We start from the raw sequence: 15,022 nt of genomic DNA, 5'->3' as shown, positions 1-15,022 counted from the left end.
TCGACTCGGCCGATTTGATGCCTGCCCTGGAATCTGGGATGTGGATGTGGAGGTGCAGGGGGAGAGGCCCTGGAGAGAGGTCGCAGTGGAGGGAGGCGGGATGAGATGGTAGGTAGGTATGGTTTAGGTACTAAGTCACCCCACTAAAAGGCCTGTAAGGTACCGCCTGAAAGGTTCAAGCTGCAAAGTAAAAACGGTGGACCTGTTCCTGTTGCGCGCCGTCTCAGTCCGTCACTGGCTTTGGAGTTTATAGTCGCTAGTAGAATAAGTCAGGACCCGACACTACAAATTCCGGAATGAGAGATGGATGGATGGATCCAAGGCAGGTAGGTAGTTGATCTACGAACCTGAAGCTGTTTGTAACTTGCAGTAGCTGATTCGAGAATTAACCACTGATAGGTAAGGTAGCTCTCTGATATTCTCCGATAGATAAGGGATGCAACCCCTTCCTTGCCTGCTCTGGTATGTTTGGAATGTGTGATGCAAATACCGACAGCTCAGACGAGCAATTGGAGAAACCCGAAAAATAATAAAAAGGGAAAAAGGTATGCCACACGTGATTGGATTTATCGTTGCGCTGTAGAACGTTGCGTGTTCACTCAATGCCGTGTGCAACCAAGGCTGATATAGTAAGTAGGTAGACTATGCCAATACGGTAGAGGGAACACTACCCTTTGTATTAAAGGCTCTTTGTGAACGGTCCGAGTATCGGGTCAAGTCTCTTTGTTTCTTCAACAATAACGACACCATGATCGTGGGATCTCTCTTTCAAGCCACAAGCTATAGGCGACAAGACGCACGGCTCAGCTCAAGGTCCAGCCCTGATCTTCAAAGACATCCAAGCCAAGCCAAGTCAAGTCAAGTCAAGGACAATCAATCGTCTATCTGATCAGGCAAAAAGGGTCCAAGCTTCAACAAAGAACCTCGAGCTCCCCCAAGCTCAGCTCGCCCGTTTTAGCAGTGACGTTGTCCCCATCTTGGTGGGGGAAGAAGGGAACGACCCGTTGAGAGGGGAGGGGTCGGGGGGTACGGGAACGCCGATGCAGGCTTACAAGCTAAACAAGGTTGAGGGCTGCTAGGTCTAGGTCAGATCTGCGGCCTTGTAGCTGAGCCGGCATCTGAGTTGTGAGTTGTTCGATATTCCTCTTTTGGTGGCGGAGAACGGGACTCGAGAGGGTGGCATGCCTAGAGAGGAGAGTTGCATTTCGGCGAGTGCGAGAACAACATGTCGTGTGCTATTCTGAAGCTCATGTCTCTTGTCTTTGGGACATATTCTTCACCTTCTTTGTTCAGTCTGTTCAGTTCTACAAGTGGCAGGATCATGAATATCGCTCTGCGTCGCCATACCCTGCCAAGCGGGATCAGAGCAAGGATCAACGTGGTCAAGTTCAGTCTATCGACAGGCGATATTCGGCGAGAGCGAAGCTATACCAGCACATCCCCCTCCAGTACATACATACATACATAGGTAGTTGGCAACGAAACCTAAGACCCGCATCCTGGCTGGGTTAGCCAACACTGCCGCTCTCACTCAGGTTTGTGTGAGCATCACCTCTGATCCCCCTCTCATCTTCCGGGCAACCATGAACGCCTCCTCCTTCCGAGGCCAGGTCGCCCAGCTGTTGTCTCGTTCGAGTTTCTCTAAGGATACTGTATCGTTCTAATAATCCATCCTCCACTCTTTCCATTCATCCCAGAGCGACGTATCTTTTCCCCTCCCAACATGTATGCCCGTTCATTACCCATCTCCGTCCCATAGCTTGGACTTCAAGTGTATCAGGCAGTAAGCTGTCAACCCTCTACTCCGACAAAGCCCTGATCGCCTGGATTTGTTCCAGAACGCTTGATCGACTGGTGCCACCTTTAGATGATTTTGCATCGACACTTGCTTCATAGTCGAAAGCCTCCACAATATCTGCTGTAAACCGAGAATCAATAGCTTGTAGTTGTTCAAGGCTTATCTGATCCATCGAAATCTCAAGCTTCTCAGATAGTGCAACAACACGTCCAGAGATATGATGAGCCTCTCTGAACGGACATCCGTTCCTGACTAACCACTCTGCAACATCAGTGGCAAGCATTGTCTTATCCAGAGCAGCTAGCATCCGCTCTGGAAGTACCTTCAAGGTAGAAATAACGCCATTGGCAATGCCAAGGCTGTCTGACACAGTCTGAACAGAATCAAGCATTGGGAGCCACCCTTCCTGCAGGTCCTTGTTGTAGGTCGATGGCAAGCCTTTCGTATTCTGCAAAGAGTTAGTAGTTACTCCCAACACACTTCTTAAGCCAAGGCAACTAGCTGAGATGCTAATATGAAGACTTACCATCATCAACCCAGCCATTTGCCCAAAGGCACGTCCGGCCTTGCCACGTAGAAGCTAGAGAACTTGAGTCAGCTGCAATTCAAGTGGAAATAACAAAGAAATAAGAATGCTTACCTCGCAAGAATCTGGATTATGCTTGTTGGGCATCAGGGACGAGCCTGTGCTATAAGCGTCGGCCAGTCGTAGGAACCGGAATTCTGAGGTCGACCAATTAATGAGATCCTCAGCCCACCTGCTAATGTGGTTTGTGAACATCGAGTTCCAGACCAGGAACTCAATAATAAAATCGCGGTCACCTGAGGTATTCATAGAGTTCATGGTTATTCCGCTAAACCCAAGCTCCTCAGCTATGGCATCCCGATCAATCTTGAACGCATTGCCAGCTAAAGCACCACAGCCAAGTGGACTTAGATTTACCCGTTCAAAGACTTGGCGTAGCCGCTCAAGATCCTGCTTAAACGCAGCAGCATATGACATCAGCCAGTGACTCCATCTAACAGGCTGGGCGCGCTGCATGTGAGTGTATCCAGGCATCAGATAGTCACTAGGGCCATCAGTTAGTAACGAGTCCGCATATGGGCCAAAGTGTGGCTAGACTCACATTTCAGACTCAGCACGCGAGGCGAGGACCATAAGAAAGGCAACAAGCTGGCTGTCAATCTCACGGATCCTATCGCGAAGCCACATGCGCATGTCACAGACGACTTGCTCATTACGGCTACGGCCTGTGTGCAGCTTGCCAGCGGTATCCTTGCCAATGATTTCTCCTAGGCGACGTTCGTTCGCTGTATGGATCTAGTTCAATGTATTAGTCTCAGAAAGTCATACGGAATTGAGTGGCCTCCTACATCTTCGTCATTGGGCATGATAGCAAAAGCTCCTGACTTCCATTCTTCCATCACCTTGAGCAGACCCTGCTCAATCGCCTGGAATTCGGTTTCGGTAAGAATGCCAATCTTGAGGTTCGCTCTAGCAAAAGCAATCGATCCTAGAATATCTTCTCTATAAAGAGCCTTGTCGTACCCAATGGAGGCATTGTACTTGTGCATGAGAGGGTCAATTGCACCTGTGCACCAACAGGTATAGGTCAGAATACTGTATCAAAGCTAGCTTCGGAGATGTTCGAACCTGTGAACCTGCCACCCCAGAGCATACCAGTTTCCGCTGGCTGCGCCTGTTTCTCAGCCATCTTGAAGAAGAAAAAAGTCCGTGAATGACGTTCGCTGCGTTGGTTGTGTTTTCGAGGTCGAGGTCGTCGAGGGCGGGGGGCGCGGGGTCCTTGAGGTTAAAAAGTTGGTTGAGGACGGATTACTCACAGCAAAATTAAATTTTGAGTGGCCGACACCGGCGACGTTCAGATGAGACAGTGCTAGTGAAAGGTGCTATTTCTTAAGTATAACATATACCTTTTTAAACGTAGTTAACTATATCAAAATACATATATAATATAATACATATACAAAACAATATAACACACGCGCGCGCAGGGCTTATTTCATTGAAAGCTATTGGGAATTCTGACCGCCAGACTTTAGAATCTGGGGTGCTATAACGTGACGGGAGGCTTGTGACGGCCAAGGTACCTAAAATAGGAGCATTGTAGGGAGTAACTACTACCTGTAGGCACTCGTGAGTAAAACAATGCCAAGCACTCAGCTCAGGTTTTGATCGATCACCTTGACTCACCCCCAGATCAAGGTCCCTAGGTTGTGCTCAGGTTAATGCAGCGCCAGCTCAGGCTTTGCGCTAAAATCGGACTTGAGAGGCACGAATTTTCGGTATAGAGCCTTTTGTGATGATGATCAAAGCCCTCTCTCTACACAACATCCTCAGACCAAGACCAATTCTCTCAACATGTTCATGATCACTTGACTTCATTCACTGCAACTCATAGCTCCCTCGTTGATTCATGTATACAATTTGATTCTCTAATGCTAAAACAGGAAGGTCATCATAAACTCCAAACTCCGGACTGAATACTAAGCCAAGTCTAATGCACTGATTGCTATGCTATGCTGCTATCCTGAACCATGTTGAATGGGGTATTGAAAAAGCACGATATGTCCCATGGCTCTATAGATTTTGACCCGTATTCTCTAAACCCAATAAAAACTCCATAATCTGTGTAGTCCGCTGACCAGCAGGGATATCGTACTATTACATCCACTCCATGACTCTAACAACCTTCGATAGTCCTTGATCTAGCAACCTGCTGCCTCAAGTCTTCTTCTTAAGGCTCACTCGGCTGCTTCTCCTCAAAGGTGAGGCCTGAGCTTCTTCGCCAGAGCCACCAGACCCCTCTTGAGAGGGTTTGTCCTTTGCTGATCGGGCGGGAGTCGAGCCGAAAAGACTGGCGTCGCTCCCCGAAGCAGCTCTCTGGGCTTCTGGTGTAGATGGCAGAGCCAGGGATTCTTTTCTAGTGGTCTCAGGCAACACTAAGCCAGAGGCTTGCGTCTTTGCTGGGGAAGTGGTGGCCTTGGTCTCGACCTGAATAGAGTCACGAATGTTCCCAGCCGAGAAGCGTGGGCTTCGTCGTAGGGGCGAGACGGGCTGATCTTTGCGACCAGCCTCTGCTTTGGAACTCGGTTGCGCAACGTCCTCCTGCTCTAGGAGGACACTGGGGGATAGAATATCACTGATTGATATTCTTTGGGCCCCTGCGGCAGGCTGAGACCACTTTGAGCTATCCTCGAGCTTCAATGGCTGCTTCTCCTTCTTCGCCTCGGGCACGAGTTTGTTATAATCAAACTCATAGTTGTTGGCAACGGCAATGCTCGACAGCACATCGCTGAAGTTCTTTGTCGAGCCATGTGGTGTCAGTTCCGCAGACTTTTGTGTAGAAAGAAGTCCATTGGAGGTCGCCGGAATATGCAACTGCTCAGGCTCAGGCACAGAAGCACGAGAATGCTTCGACGATCTCTTCTTCCTGGAAGCAGTGTCGCGAGCGGCCCAGAAGTCGAGGCGGCCCAGGTGAACGTCAATGGTCTTCAACTCGCTTTCTGGCCTATCCTTGTTGCGACCACCGCGACTCCTATGACGAGCACCGACTTGATGATCCAGATGGTGCTTGACAAGCGCGTAGGAGAGAGACTCCTCGTAGTTCGAGTAAGGAGCTTGTAGTGGTTGACCTGCACGCATTTTGAACCAAGGCCTGATAGTATGCTTAACGATTGTTGTGTCAGAATCACGAGTGATGGCCATTTTGTTCGACTTTTCCTTAATGAGATGCTCGTCGTCACGATCATCTGGCACCATCTTCCCATTTGCCATCACCTCTACAGGGTCGATGCACTGCTCGAAGCACCAAAGGTGCATAACACCAGCCATCTTGAAAGGATCCTTCTGACCACACGAAGTATGCTGATAAAACTCGTCGAACGCCACGCGGCACCAGCCAGGTCGAATCGTGTGGTTTGCATCAGGGCAGTTCTCGTATCGACAGATGGTGTCAGCATCGATAGTTCGTTCTGTGCACTGCGCTGGATTTTGTTGGATCCATAGCCTTGGATTCCGAGGACAGTTGTAGATATAGTCCTTCAAGTCCTCGGCCGAGAATAGAATCTTCTTCTCCAACTGTCCTGTGGGCAGGTACAGGAATTTAAATCTTCTGCGCGAGACCCAGTCCAATTCCGGGAAGCGGAACATTCCATACATCTTGATTCCAATCTCGAAATCCTTATCCCTTCCACGTTTAGTCTTTAGGGTTCGCCCCTTTCTACCGGGCTTCCTCTGGGGAACTTCCAGGTCGGAGTCTTCATCGTCGTCAAATGCAACATTTCGCTTTCGCTTAGGAGGTGTCTGCAACCAAATTGGCCGTCCATCTGGTTCTTGGGATGGTTCTTGCTGAATCCTTTGTTGAGGTGGCCGACGAGCCTGGTGAGCTGCCTGTGAAAAGCATGGGCCAGGGTGAGGGTCCTGACGACAATCCGCGCATTTACTCACTTGGATTATGTTGTGCATAGACTGAGTTTTGATTGCGACTGGAGATTGAAGGGGATACTGCGCCATAGCCTGAGGGCCGTAGATCCCTTGGATACCATTGTCCGGATAACGATAACTAGGTTGATAGGAATTGTAGGCGTTGTAATTGGGCGGAATGTGCCTGGTTTGGATTAGCTGGTGCTTCTTAGAAGTTATACCAGGGTATAATACGTACGAGTTTCTTTGTCCACGAGTGTTAAAGAGTGGAAATTGATCACTTGGTGCGAGATCCACGCTTTGAGAACCTCTACTGGAGGCCGCGTTCTTCACTACAGGCACGCTGGGTAGTGCCAAAGGCTGATGAACTGGTTGGGGCTGCTGCGCCAAAGATGTCTTTGGCATGGGAACTGGGTCCTGTAGCTGATGAGGCTTTGGAGCTCCCATGTCGTTGGGCATATTCGACATGAAGTTTAGATCGAATGTGGCGGGAGTGTCGGCGGTCGACACAAGTCTAGGATCAATGGGAAGCTGAGCGTCTTCCTGGACTTTATTCGGAGCCACGTCCTGGAGTTCTCCAAAGTCGAACGAGTTGATATAATCTTCAGATGATAACGGTACGTTGAAAAGTGCGTCGTAATTGTACTCATCACCCATACCATTCAAAACCTGTTGGTTGATATCTGATATAGTGTTGCCCAAATACTCAGGGGCAGAACTGTACAGGTTGTCCATCTGGAAACGTCCTGAAACTTGCCGGGTTCTGCTAGGTTTTATTCAGATCTTGTTAGAACTGGCGAGGTGGTATCGATATGCGTTGTTGCCAGATCTGAGGAGTTGTTCAAGCTGTGCTGAAGAGCGTTCAGGAGTAGAGAGTTGCTTGGGTGAGAACGAAGAGTGAACTAAGGAAACGAGTCTGTGGCATCCTTTATATTACTACAAGATAGTTTAGATACAGTAAGAGCTGGAACAGCACATTGCTGAAATAGCACATTGTCTTGGTTCTGGGCTTTGTTCAATGCGAAAGAACGAGACCCCGAACATGAGAAAATCACAAAAGATAGGTGGTTGTTAGTTGAACAAGGACGTGTCCTCTAGTGAGGAGAGGGTGTGTTCAACTGTTCAACCGCCTTTGTCTGAAGGAGACCCGACTCGAAGACCCGAACAAAAAAAGAACAAACCAGGAAAGTCGAAGCTTTGAAGCCAGATTCCATTTTGGTTTCTGTATTCTATCACTTTAGATCCTGAGGCCTTGTTAGTGCTGGAACTCTGAAATAGAACAAGTGCCAAAGAGAAGTAGAAGGGGTTCGGTCAGATTAAAAACATGTTTTTCTACACAAGTGTTCAGAACAGGTCTGTGTTATGTGTGTCTCATCATACAGAAATAAAACTTCGATGAAAGAAATAAACAATAGACATACCATATGATTAGGTCACGAAGCAAATTCGATGCGAATGAAAATCTGTGGTGAGCACGCAGGTAAATCAATTGCGATTTAGCAAATGTCGAGGTTCCCATTAGTCAAGCTGACCCAGACAACACATGGCTTCATGGTGTCTAGAGAATATCTCAGGATGGCCCAAGTGGCCTGAAGTTCGCTGGAGTCGAGTTGTTGTTGTTGAAGTGGAAGGTATGTTGGATCGTGAGGGTAGTAAAATGAGAGGAAATTTTGAAATCGCGAGAGGAAGAGGTGTAATGTGGACCCGGAGGTTCGGACCACCGACATCCGATCTTGGAATAGCTTACCCTACATCTGAGCTCTGCAGGATCTCAGTAGCGTGAAATGAGACTGGAGATCTAGTATTTGCATAGCTGTTGTTATCGTGGTGGTCTCTCAGGGAGAGAAGATCCGAGTTCATCCATTCTTGGCTTGGCTTTGTGATGGTTGATTCGATGCGGTCTATCAAAAGCCAACCTGTGTTTCTTAAAATAGAATACCCCATACAGAAAGCAATAGCTATGCACGAGATGTGGCCAAGAGAATGACATATCTAACGGCGCGCATTTCCTAAAAGGATATTAGATTCAGTTATACGACACTGACTAAAGCACCGAGCCTGCCGAATACCACGATTGCGACCCCATTGAGAAGAAGAGCATCAGTTCAAGGATATGCATCTTGCTTTCTGCAACCAACGCCACGCTAAAACAGTGACCAGCCACTAAATTTAGCGGCCAACATAGGCTTGGAGCTGCAAGAGAGGAGGGGCAGCGGGAGGATGAACCCGCCAGGGACCGTATTCTCAACTAAAAAAACTGGTTAGAATGGTGATACAGCCAAAACAGTCCAGGGGCACCCCGCCCTTTGATCCAACGGGCCCTGTCACAGAACCAATAAGAGCAATCTCTTGCCCGCCCTCCAAGGCTTGAGTTGAGACTACGTCACGAGACTCTGCTATCCCGTCGGGTCCCTTCAACTGGACGGCCTGGCACTGGACCTGTGAGACTCAGGTCCGTGGCTAACCTCAAATAAACCCACCAAACTTCATCCTTACAGCGGTCACATTGCCCGACACCGCCATCATGGCTGAAGTCAATCCAGAGCTTCAAGAACGCCTTGAAGAGTTGGATCGCGAGCTTGAGGTATGTAAATTGCCACTTGGTTGTACCTTTGTCCCAATTATTGGCTTGGGCGCTTCGGCACGCCATTGGAGCTGGGTTCAAGGCCATTTGTTGATGTCGCATGCGATCAACAATCATCCTCTTGATATATCATGGCTAACTTTGAGTCTGTAGGAAGGTGATATTACACAGAAGGGGCAAGTAACTCTGCGACTCAGGCATTAACCTTTACCGTTCAAACTAACGCGCCCAAAGCTACCAGAAGCGACGAACTCAGCTCTTCTCTCAATTCCTCGGTTCCCCTCCGCCTCAAATTGCTGCTCTCGCCGAACCTCAGTCTGGCCTACGCATACACTCTCCCGATGACTCGGCCCATCCTTCAGGCGATGGTCACCGCGCCGCTGCATATGCCTCTCTTGGTGCCAGCAGCGGCCCGATCCCCGATACACCAGACTCACCTATATACCGACCACATTCTGGCTATGCCCCGTCTTCAGAATCACCGAGACCTCCACCGGAGCAGGCCCCGGCCTCGCTTTTGCGACCAGGAGGCCCCATGGCTGCGGGAGCAACGGCTGCCCACCGAGACTCCCTCTTCTTCTCCCCCTCGCACGTCGTTGAGCCTGAAACCCGAACAGGTACTATGATGTCGGGGGACTATGCTTTCAGACCAGAGCAGCAAGGCGCATACCCTGATCAACAGTATCAACAACAGCAACAGTATCAACAACAACCGCAGCAGCAACCTGATGGGCGAACCACCACGCTACTCGATTCGCAAGGGTATTTCTCGGACTTCGCGGGACAGCAGCATTATGATCAGGGCCAAACTATTGAGTATGGAGGACCTCAGCAGCGATACTCTTCCAGCGATGCCTTTTCTCCTACTGCCGCCATGGCGCCGCCAATGCTTACAACCAACGATCTCCCGCCTCCCGAGGCTCTCGAATACCAACTACCACTAGACCCCCGCGAGGTCCCCTTCGCTATTCAAGATCCTCATGACGATTCGACGCCAATGTCAAAGTTCGATAATATCGCCGCTGTTCTTAGACATAGAGGCCGAACAATCGCCAAGAAACCAGCATATTGGGTGTTGGACAGCAAGGGCAAGGAGATTGCATCGATTACGTGGGACAAGCTGGCGTCCAGAGCCGAGAAAGTAGCACAAGTTATTAGAGACAAGAGCTCTTTATACCGTGGCGATCGAGTTGCGCTTATTTACCGCGATTCTGAAGTCATTGACTTTGCAATTGCCTTGCTGGGATGCTTCATCGCTGGAGTTGTTGCTGTACCCATCAACGACTTGCAGGACTACCAACGCTTGAACCACATTCTTACCACAACACAAGCCCATCTGGCCCTAACCACCGACAACAACCTCAAAGCCTTCCAGCGAGATATCACAGCTCAAAAGTTGACATGGCCAAAGGGTGTCGAATGGTGGAAGACGAACGAGTTCGGTAGTTATCACCCTAAGAAGAAGGATGACGTCCCGCCCTTGGTCGTCCCCGATCTGGCTTATATCGAGTTTTCGAGAGCACCAACAGGAGATTTGAGAGGCGTTGTTCTCAGCCACCGAACCATCATGCATCAAATGGCTTGTCTTAGCGCCATCATCTCTACAATTCCAGGCAACGGTCCAGGAGATACCTTCAATCCGTCTTTGCGGGATAAGAACGGCCGACTGATTGGTGGTGGCGCAAGTAGCGAGATCCTGGTCTCATACCTTGACCCTCGTCAAGGCATTGGCATGATTCTGAGCGTGCTGCTGACGGTGTATGGTGGCCATACTACTGTTTGGTTCGACAACAAAGCCGTCGATGTTCCTGGACTCTACGCCCATCTCCTTACAAAGTATAAATCGACCATCATGATCGCAGACTACCCTGGCCTCAAACGAGCCGCTTATAATTACCAGCAAGAGCCATTGATAACCAGAAATTTCAAGAAGGGAATGGAACCAAACTTCCAGATGATCAAACTCTGCTTGATCGATACTCTGACGGTAGATAGCCAGTTTCATGAAGTTCTCGCTGATCGATGGCTCAGACCACTGAGAAACCCTCGTGCTCGCGAGGTTGTTGCTCCTATGCTCTGTCTGCCTGAGCATGGAGGTATGGTTATTAGTGTGCGTGATTGGTTGGGAGGAGAAGAACGCATGGGCTGCCCCTTGAAGCTCGATTTAGAAGACGAAACAGATTCAGATGGCGAAGAGAAGGAAGAAACCGAGAAGCCTACAATTTCCAATGGCTTTGGCAGCCTTCTGAGTGGCGGAGGCACCACCACAACGGAAGAAATAGCAAAGAAAGAGCTTGGAGAGGTTCTTTTGGACCGCGAGGCTCTAAAAACGAATGAAGTTGTGGTTGTGGCCATTGGAAACGAGGCCCGGAAGAGGGTGGCGGAAGATCCAAGATTGGTTCGAGTTGGTGCCTTTGGATATCCCATACCAGATGCCACACTCTGTGTTGTCGATCCCGAAACAGGTTTACTGGCTTCACCCCACTCTGTGGGTGAGATCTGGGTAGACTCTCCCTCTCTATCTGGTGGTTTCTGGGCACAGCCAAAGAACACTGAGCTCATTTTCCACGCCCGCCCTTACAAGTTCGACCCAGGTGACCCCACGCCCCAGCCTGTGGAACCTGAGTTCCTTCGAACGGGCTTGTTGGGTACCGTTATTGAGGGTAAAATCTTTGTTCTAGGCCTCTACGAAGACCGCATTCGACAAAAGGTTGAGTGGGTCGAGCATGGGCACGAACTGGCCGAATACCGCTATTTCTTTGTTCAACATATCGTTGTGAGCATAGTCAAGAATGTTCCAAAGATCTACGACTGTTCAGCATTTGACGTCTTTGTCAACGATGAACACCTGCCAGTTGTGGTATTGGAATCGGCAGCCGCCTCGACGGCACCGTTGACCTCTGGAGGGCCTCCACGACAGCCGGATACTGCCCTCCTGGAGTCGTTGGCCGAGCGTTGTATGGAGGTTCTCATTGCAGAGCATCATCTTAGACTGTACTGCGTTATGATCACAGCACCGAATACGTTGCCACGTGTTGTCAAGAATGGACGACGCGAAATTGGAAACATGCTCTGTCGCCGAGAATTTGATCTCGGCAACCTTCCCTGCGTGCACGTCAAGTTTGGCGTGGAACATGCAGTTCTTAACCTTCCTATTGGCGTGGACCCTATGGGTGGTATTTGGTCACCATTGGCCTCAGACTCGCGTGCCGAGTTCTTGTTGCCGGCAGACAAGCAATACTCGGGCGTCGATAGAAGAGAAGTGGTTATTGACGACCGTACATCCACTCCCCTGAACAACTTCTCCTGCATCTCTGACCTTGTTCAATGGCGTGTAGCCCGCCAGCCAGAAGAATTGGCCTACTGCACAATTGACGGCAGAGGTCGAGAAGGTAAGGGTGTTACATGGAAGAAGTTTGATACCAAAGTTGCCTCCGTTGCTATGTATCTGAAGAACAAGGTCAAGGTGAGACCTGGAGACCATATCATCCTTATGTATACGCATTCAGAGGAGTTTGTTTTTGCCATCCATGCGTGTATCTGCCTGGGCGCCATCATCATCCCCATTGCGCCCCTCGACCAGAACCGACTGAATGAGGATGTTCCTGCTTTCCTCCATATCGTGGCGGATTACAACGTCAAGGCTGTGTTGGTCAATTCCGAGGTGGACCATCTTATCAAGGTCAAGCCTGTGGCCAGTCATATCAAGCAATCAGCGCAGGTTCTGAAGATTACCAGTCCTGCGGTCTACAATACAACTAAGCCACCGAAACAGAGCAGTGGACTAAGGGATTTAAGATTCACCATTGACCCAGCCTGGATTCGGCCGGGCTATCCTGTTATTGTTTGGACATACTGGACCCCTGACCAACGCCGTATTTCTGTTCAGCTTGGCCATGATACAATCATGGGCATGTGCAAGGTCCAGAAGGAAACCTGCCAAATGACCAGTTCAAGGCCCGTGCTTGGATGTGTACGAAGCTCGACTGGCCTCGGTTTCATCCATACAGCCTTGATGGGCATTTACATCGGAACACCCACCTACCTTCTGTCACCCGTGGAATTTGCGGCTAATCCCATGTCTCTCTTTGTCACATTGTCCAGATATAAGATTAAGGATACTTATGCGACACCGCAGATGCTCGACCATGCCATGGCTGCTATGCAAGCCAAGGGTTTTACGCTGCACGAACTCAAGAATATGATGATCACTGCGGAGAGCCGACCAAGAGTTGATGTCTTCCAAAAGGTCAGGCTTCACTTTGCTGGAGCTGGTCTGGACAGAACCGCTATCAACACAGTGTATTCACACGTCCTGAACCCCATGGTTGCATCGCGATCTTATATGTGCATTGAGCCTATCGAACTGTGGCTTGATACACAAGCCCTTCGTCGTGGCTTGGTTATTCCTGTAGACCCTGAATCAGATCCTCTTGCCTTGCTGGTACAGGACAGTGGTATGGTTCCTGTGTCGACACAAATCGCCATCATCAACCCTGAGAGCAGAGTCCACTGTCTCGATGGCGAGTATGGTGAGATCTGGGTTGATTCTGAAGCCTGTGTCAAGTCCTTCTACGGCTCCAAGGATGCTTTCGATGCTGAGCGCTTTGACGGCCGAGCTGTTGATGGAGATCCGAACATTCAGTACATCAGAACAGGTGACTTGGGATTCCTTCACAATGTTAGTCGACCCATTGGCCCCAACGGCGCTCTGGTGGATATGCAGGTACTGTTCGTTCTTGGAAATATTGGTGAGACCTTCGAGATCAACGGTTTGAGCCATTTCCCTATGGATATCGAGAACTCCGTGGAGCGATGCCACAGAAATATTGTGCAGAATGGCTGGTAAGTTCTGAAGCTCTTAACAATAAATAAACCTGCTAACAAGAACACAGTGCTGTATTCCAAGCTGGCGGTCTGGTGGTTGTTCTCGTTGAAGTCAACCGCAAGCCGTACTTGGCATCGATCGTCCCTGTTATTGTCAATGCCATCTTGAACGAACATCAAATCATTGTTGATATTGTTGCATTTGTGAGCAAGGGAGACTTCCCAAGATCTCGACTAGGAGAGAAGCAGCGCGGCAAGATTCTTGGTGGCTGGGTCAGCCGAAAGCTTAGAACCCTCGCACAGTTCTCCATCCGCGATATGGATGCTGAATCTACCGCAGGTGACGTTATGGACCAGGCTAGGGCATCCATGGTCAGTGTACGAAGCGGAGGCGGTGCAGCACCAGGATCTTCCAGCTTGAGAAATGTCGAGCCTGCTCCCCAGATTCTGGAGCAGGAAGAATATGACCAAGCAACTCCTCGTCATGAGTATGAGCCAACACAGACGATGGTCTCTGAGCTTCCAGATCAAGAGACACCGACAGGGTTCCAGCACGCACAGTTTGAGCACCCACCTCAATCGGCAGGCTCTGGGCCACCGACACAGCTGAATCTTTCTCACCAACCTGACCAAGGATTCGACATGCCTGACTTTTCACGATATAGTGGTGCGGAGCAAGGGCAGGGCCCTGTTCACAGACGTCCTGTTCCTGGTCACGCACCACCTCCTGAGCCCATCCCAGGGAACGGTCAAGCGCCGCCCCAGATCCGGCTACCGGGCGTGGATGGACGTGAAGAAGTGAGCTTTTGGCAACAGCAGAACAAGGGAGAGAAAAGCGAAGAGGACTGGACAGCTGAAGCCATCATGCATATGAATCTGGCAGGTGATATGAACCCTCGATGATAGTTACGACATGCAAAGTGATGAAGCGGAGTTGGAGTTGGGATTCATCTAGAAACGAATATAGCAGACAATTGGACTTATTGGCCTATGGCCGTCATCTATTTTCTTTCATAAGAAGATCATTTCAGTCTAGATACTATGTAGAGAGTGTCTACTACTTGATTCGACTTGCAACTAGCGAGAAGCACTACATGCACCCGGTGGCGTTTATGAGGCCATGAAAAGCCTTGTGGTCAGCAATCAGCTACGTGGATCTGTCCAAGTGTTGTTAAGTGGCAAAACATATGGAAAACAAAGGCGCTGGAGCAAAAGGAATCCCTGTACAGCACAAGAACAAAAGATAAACCAATCGACGCAGGCCTGATTCGGCCTGATTCGAACAGACGCCTCCGAAATTTCTAGTCTATCGCATTAGACCACTCTGCCACTGCGCCTTAGCTGATTGGATAGTGATCGTCGTGTCTAA

At 49.6% G+C, this 15,022-nt stretch overlaps 3 protein-coding genes across 3 annotated transcripts; 1 reads left to right on the top strand and 2 right to left on the bottom strand.

The window, feature by feature from the left end:
- Positions 1-1,799: 1,799 nt before the first annotated feature.
- On the bottom strand, positions 1,800-3,513 carry FSUBG_516 (argininosuccinate lyase; the record flags this gene model as incomplete). Its single annotated transcript, XM_036683226.1, has 6 exons — positions 1,800-2,246; positions 2,325-2,378; positions 2,439-2,868; positions 2,926-3,119; positions 3,173-3,390; positions 3,453-3,513. 6 exons carry the CDS (start codon positions 3,511-3,513, stop codon positions 1,800-1,802), a joined length of 1,404 nt encoding a protein of 467 aa, XP_036544039.1.
- Positions 3,514-4,541: 1,028 nt separating this feature from the next.
- FSUBG_515 (uncharacterized protein) lies at positions 4,542-6,977 on the bottom strand (the record flags this gene model as incomplete). Its single annotated transcript, XM_036683215.1, has 3 exons — positions 4,542-6,209; positions 6,267-6,426; positions 6,481-6,977. The coding sequence occupies 3 exons, from the start codon at positions 6,975-6,977 to the stop codon at positions 4,542-4,544; spliced, it is 2,325 nt and encodes a 774-aa protein (XP_036544038.1).
- A 1,789-nt stretch (positions 6,978-8,766) lies between these two features.
- On the top strand, positions 8,767-14,556 carry FSUBG_514 (acyl ligase; the record flags this gene model as incomplete). The annotated part of the gene is made up of 3 exons (XM_036683204.1): positions 8,767-8,826; positions 9,068-13,671; positions 13,722-14,556. The coding sequence occupies 3 exons, from the start codon at positions 8,767-8,769 to the stop codon at positions 14,554-14,556; spliced, it is 5,499 nt and encodes a 1,832-aa protein (XP_036544037.1).
- Between the last annotated feature and the right edge of the window lie 466 nt (positions 14,557-15,022).

Source organism: Fusarium subglutinans, assembly GCF_013396075.1.
Source record: "Fusarium subglutinans strain NRRL 66333 chromosome Unknown NRRL66333_c0000002, whole genome shotgun sequence".
Classification (NCBI taxonomy): domain Eukaryota; kingdom Fungi; phylum Ascomycota; class Sordariomycetes; order Hypocreales; family Nectriaceae; genus Fusarium; species Fusarium subglutinans.
Note: the sequence above shows the minus strand (reverse complement) of the source record. Positions and strands in the feature narration are given on the sequence as shown.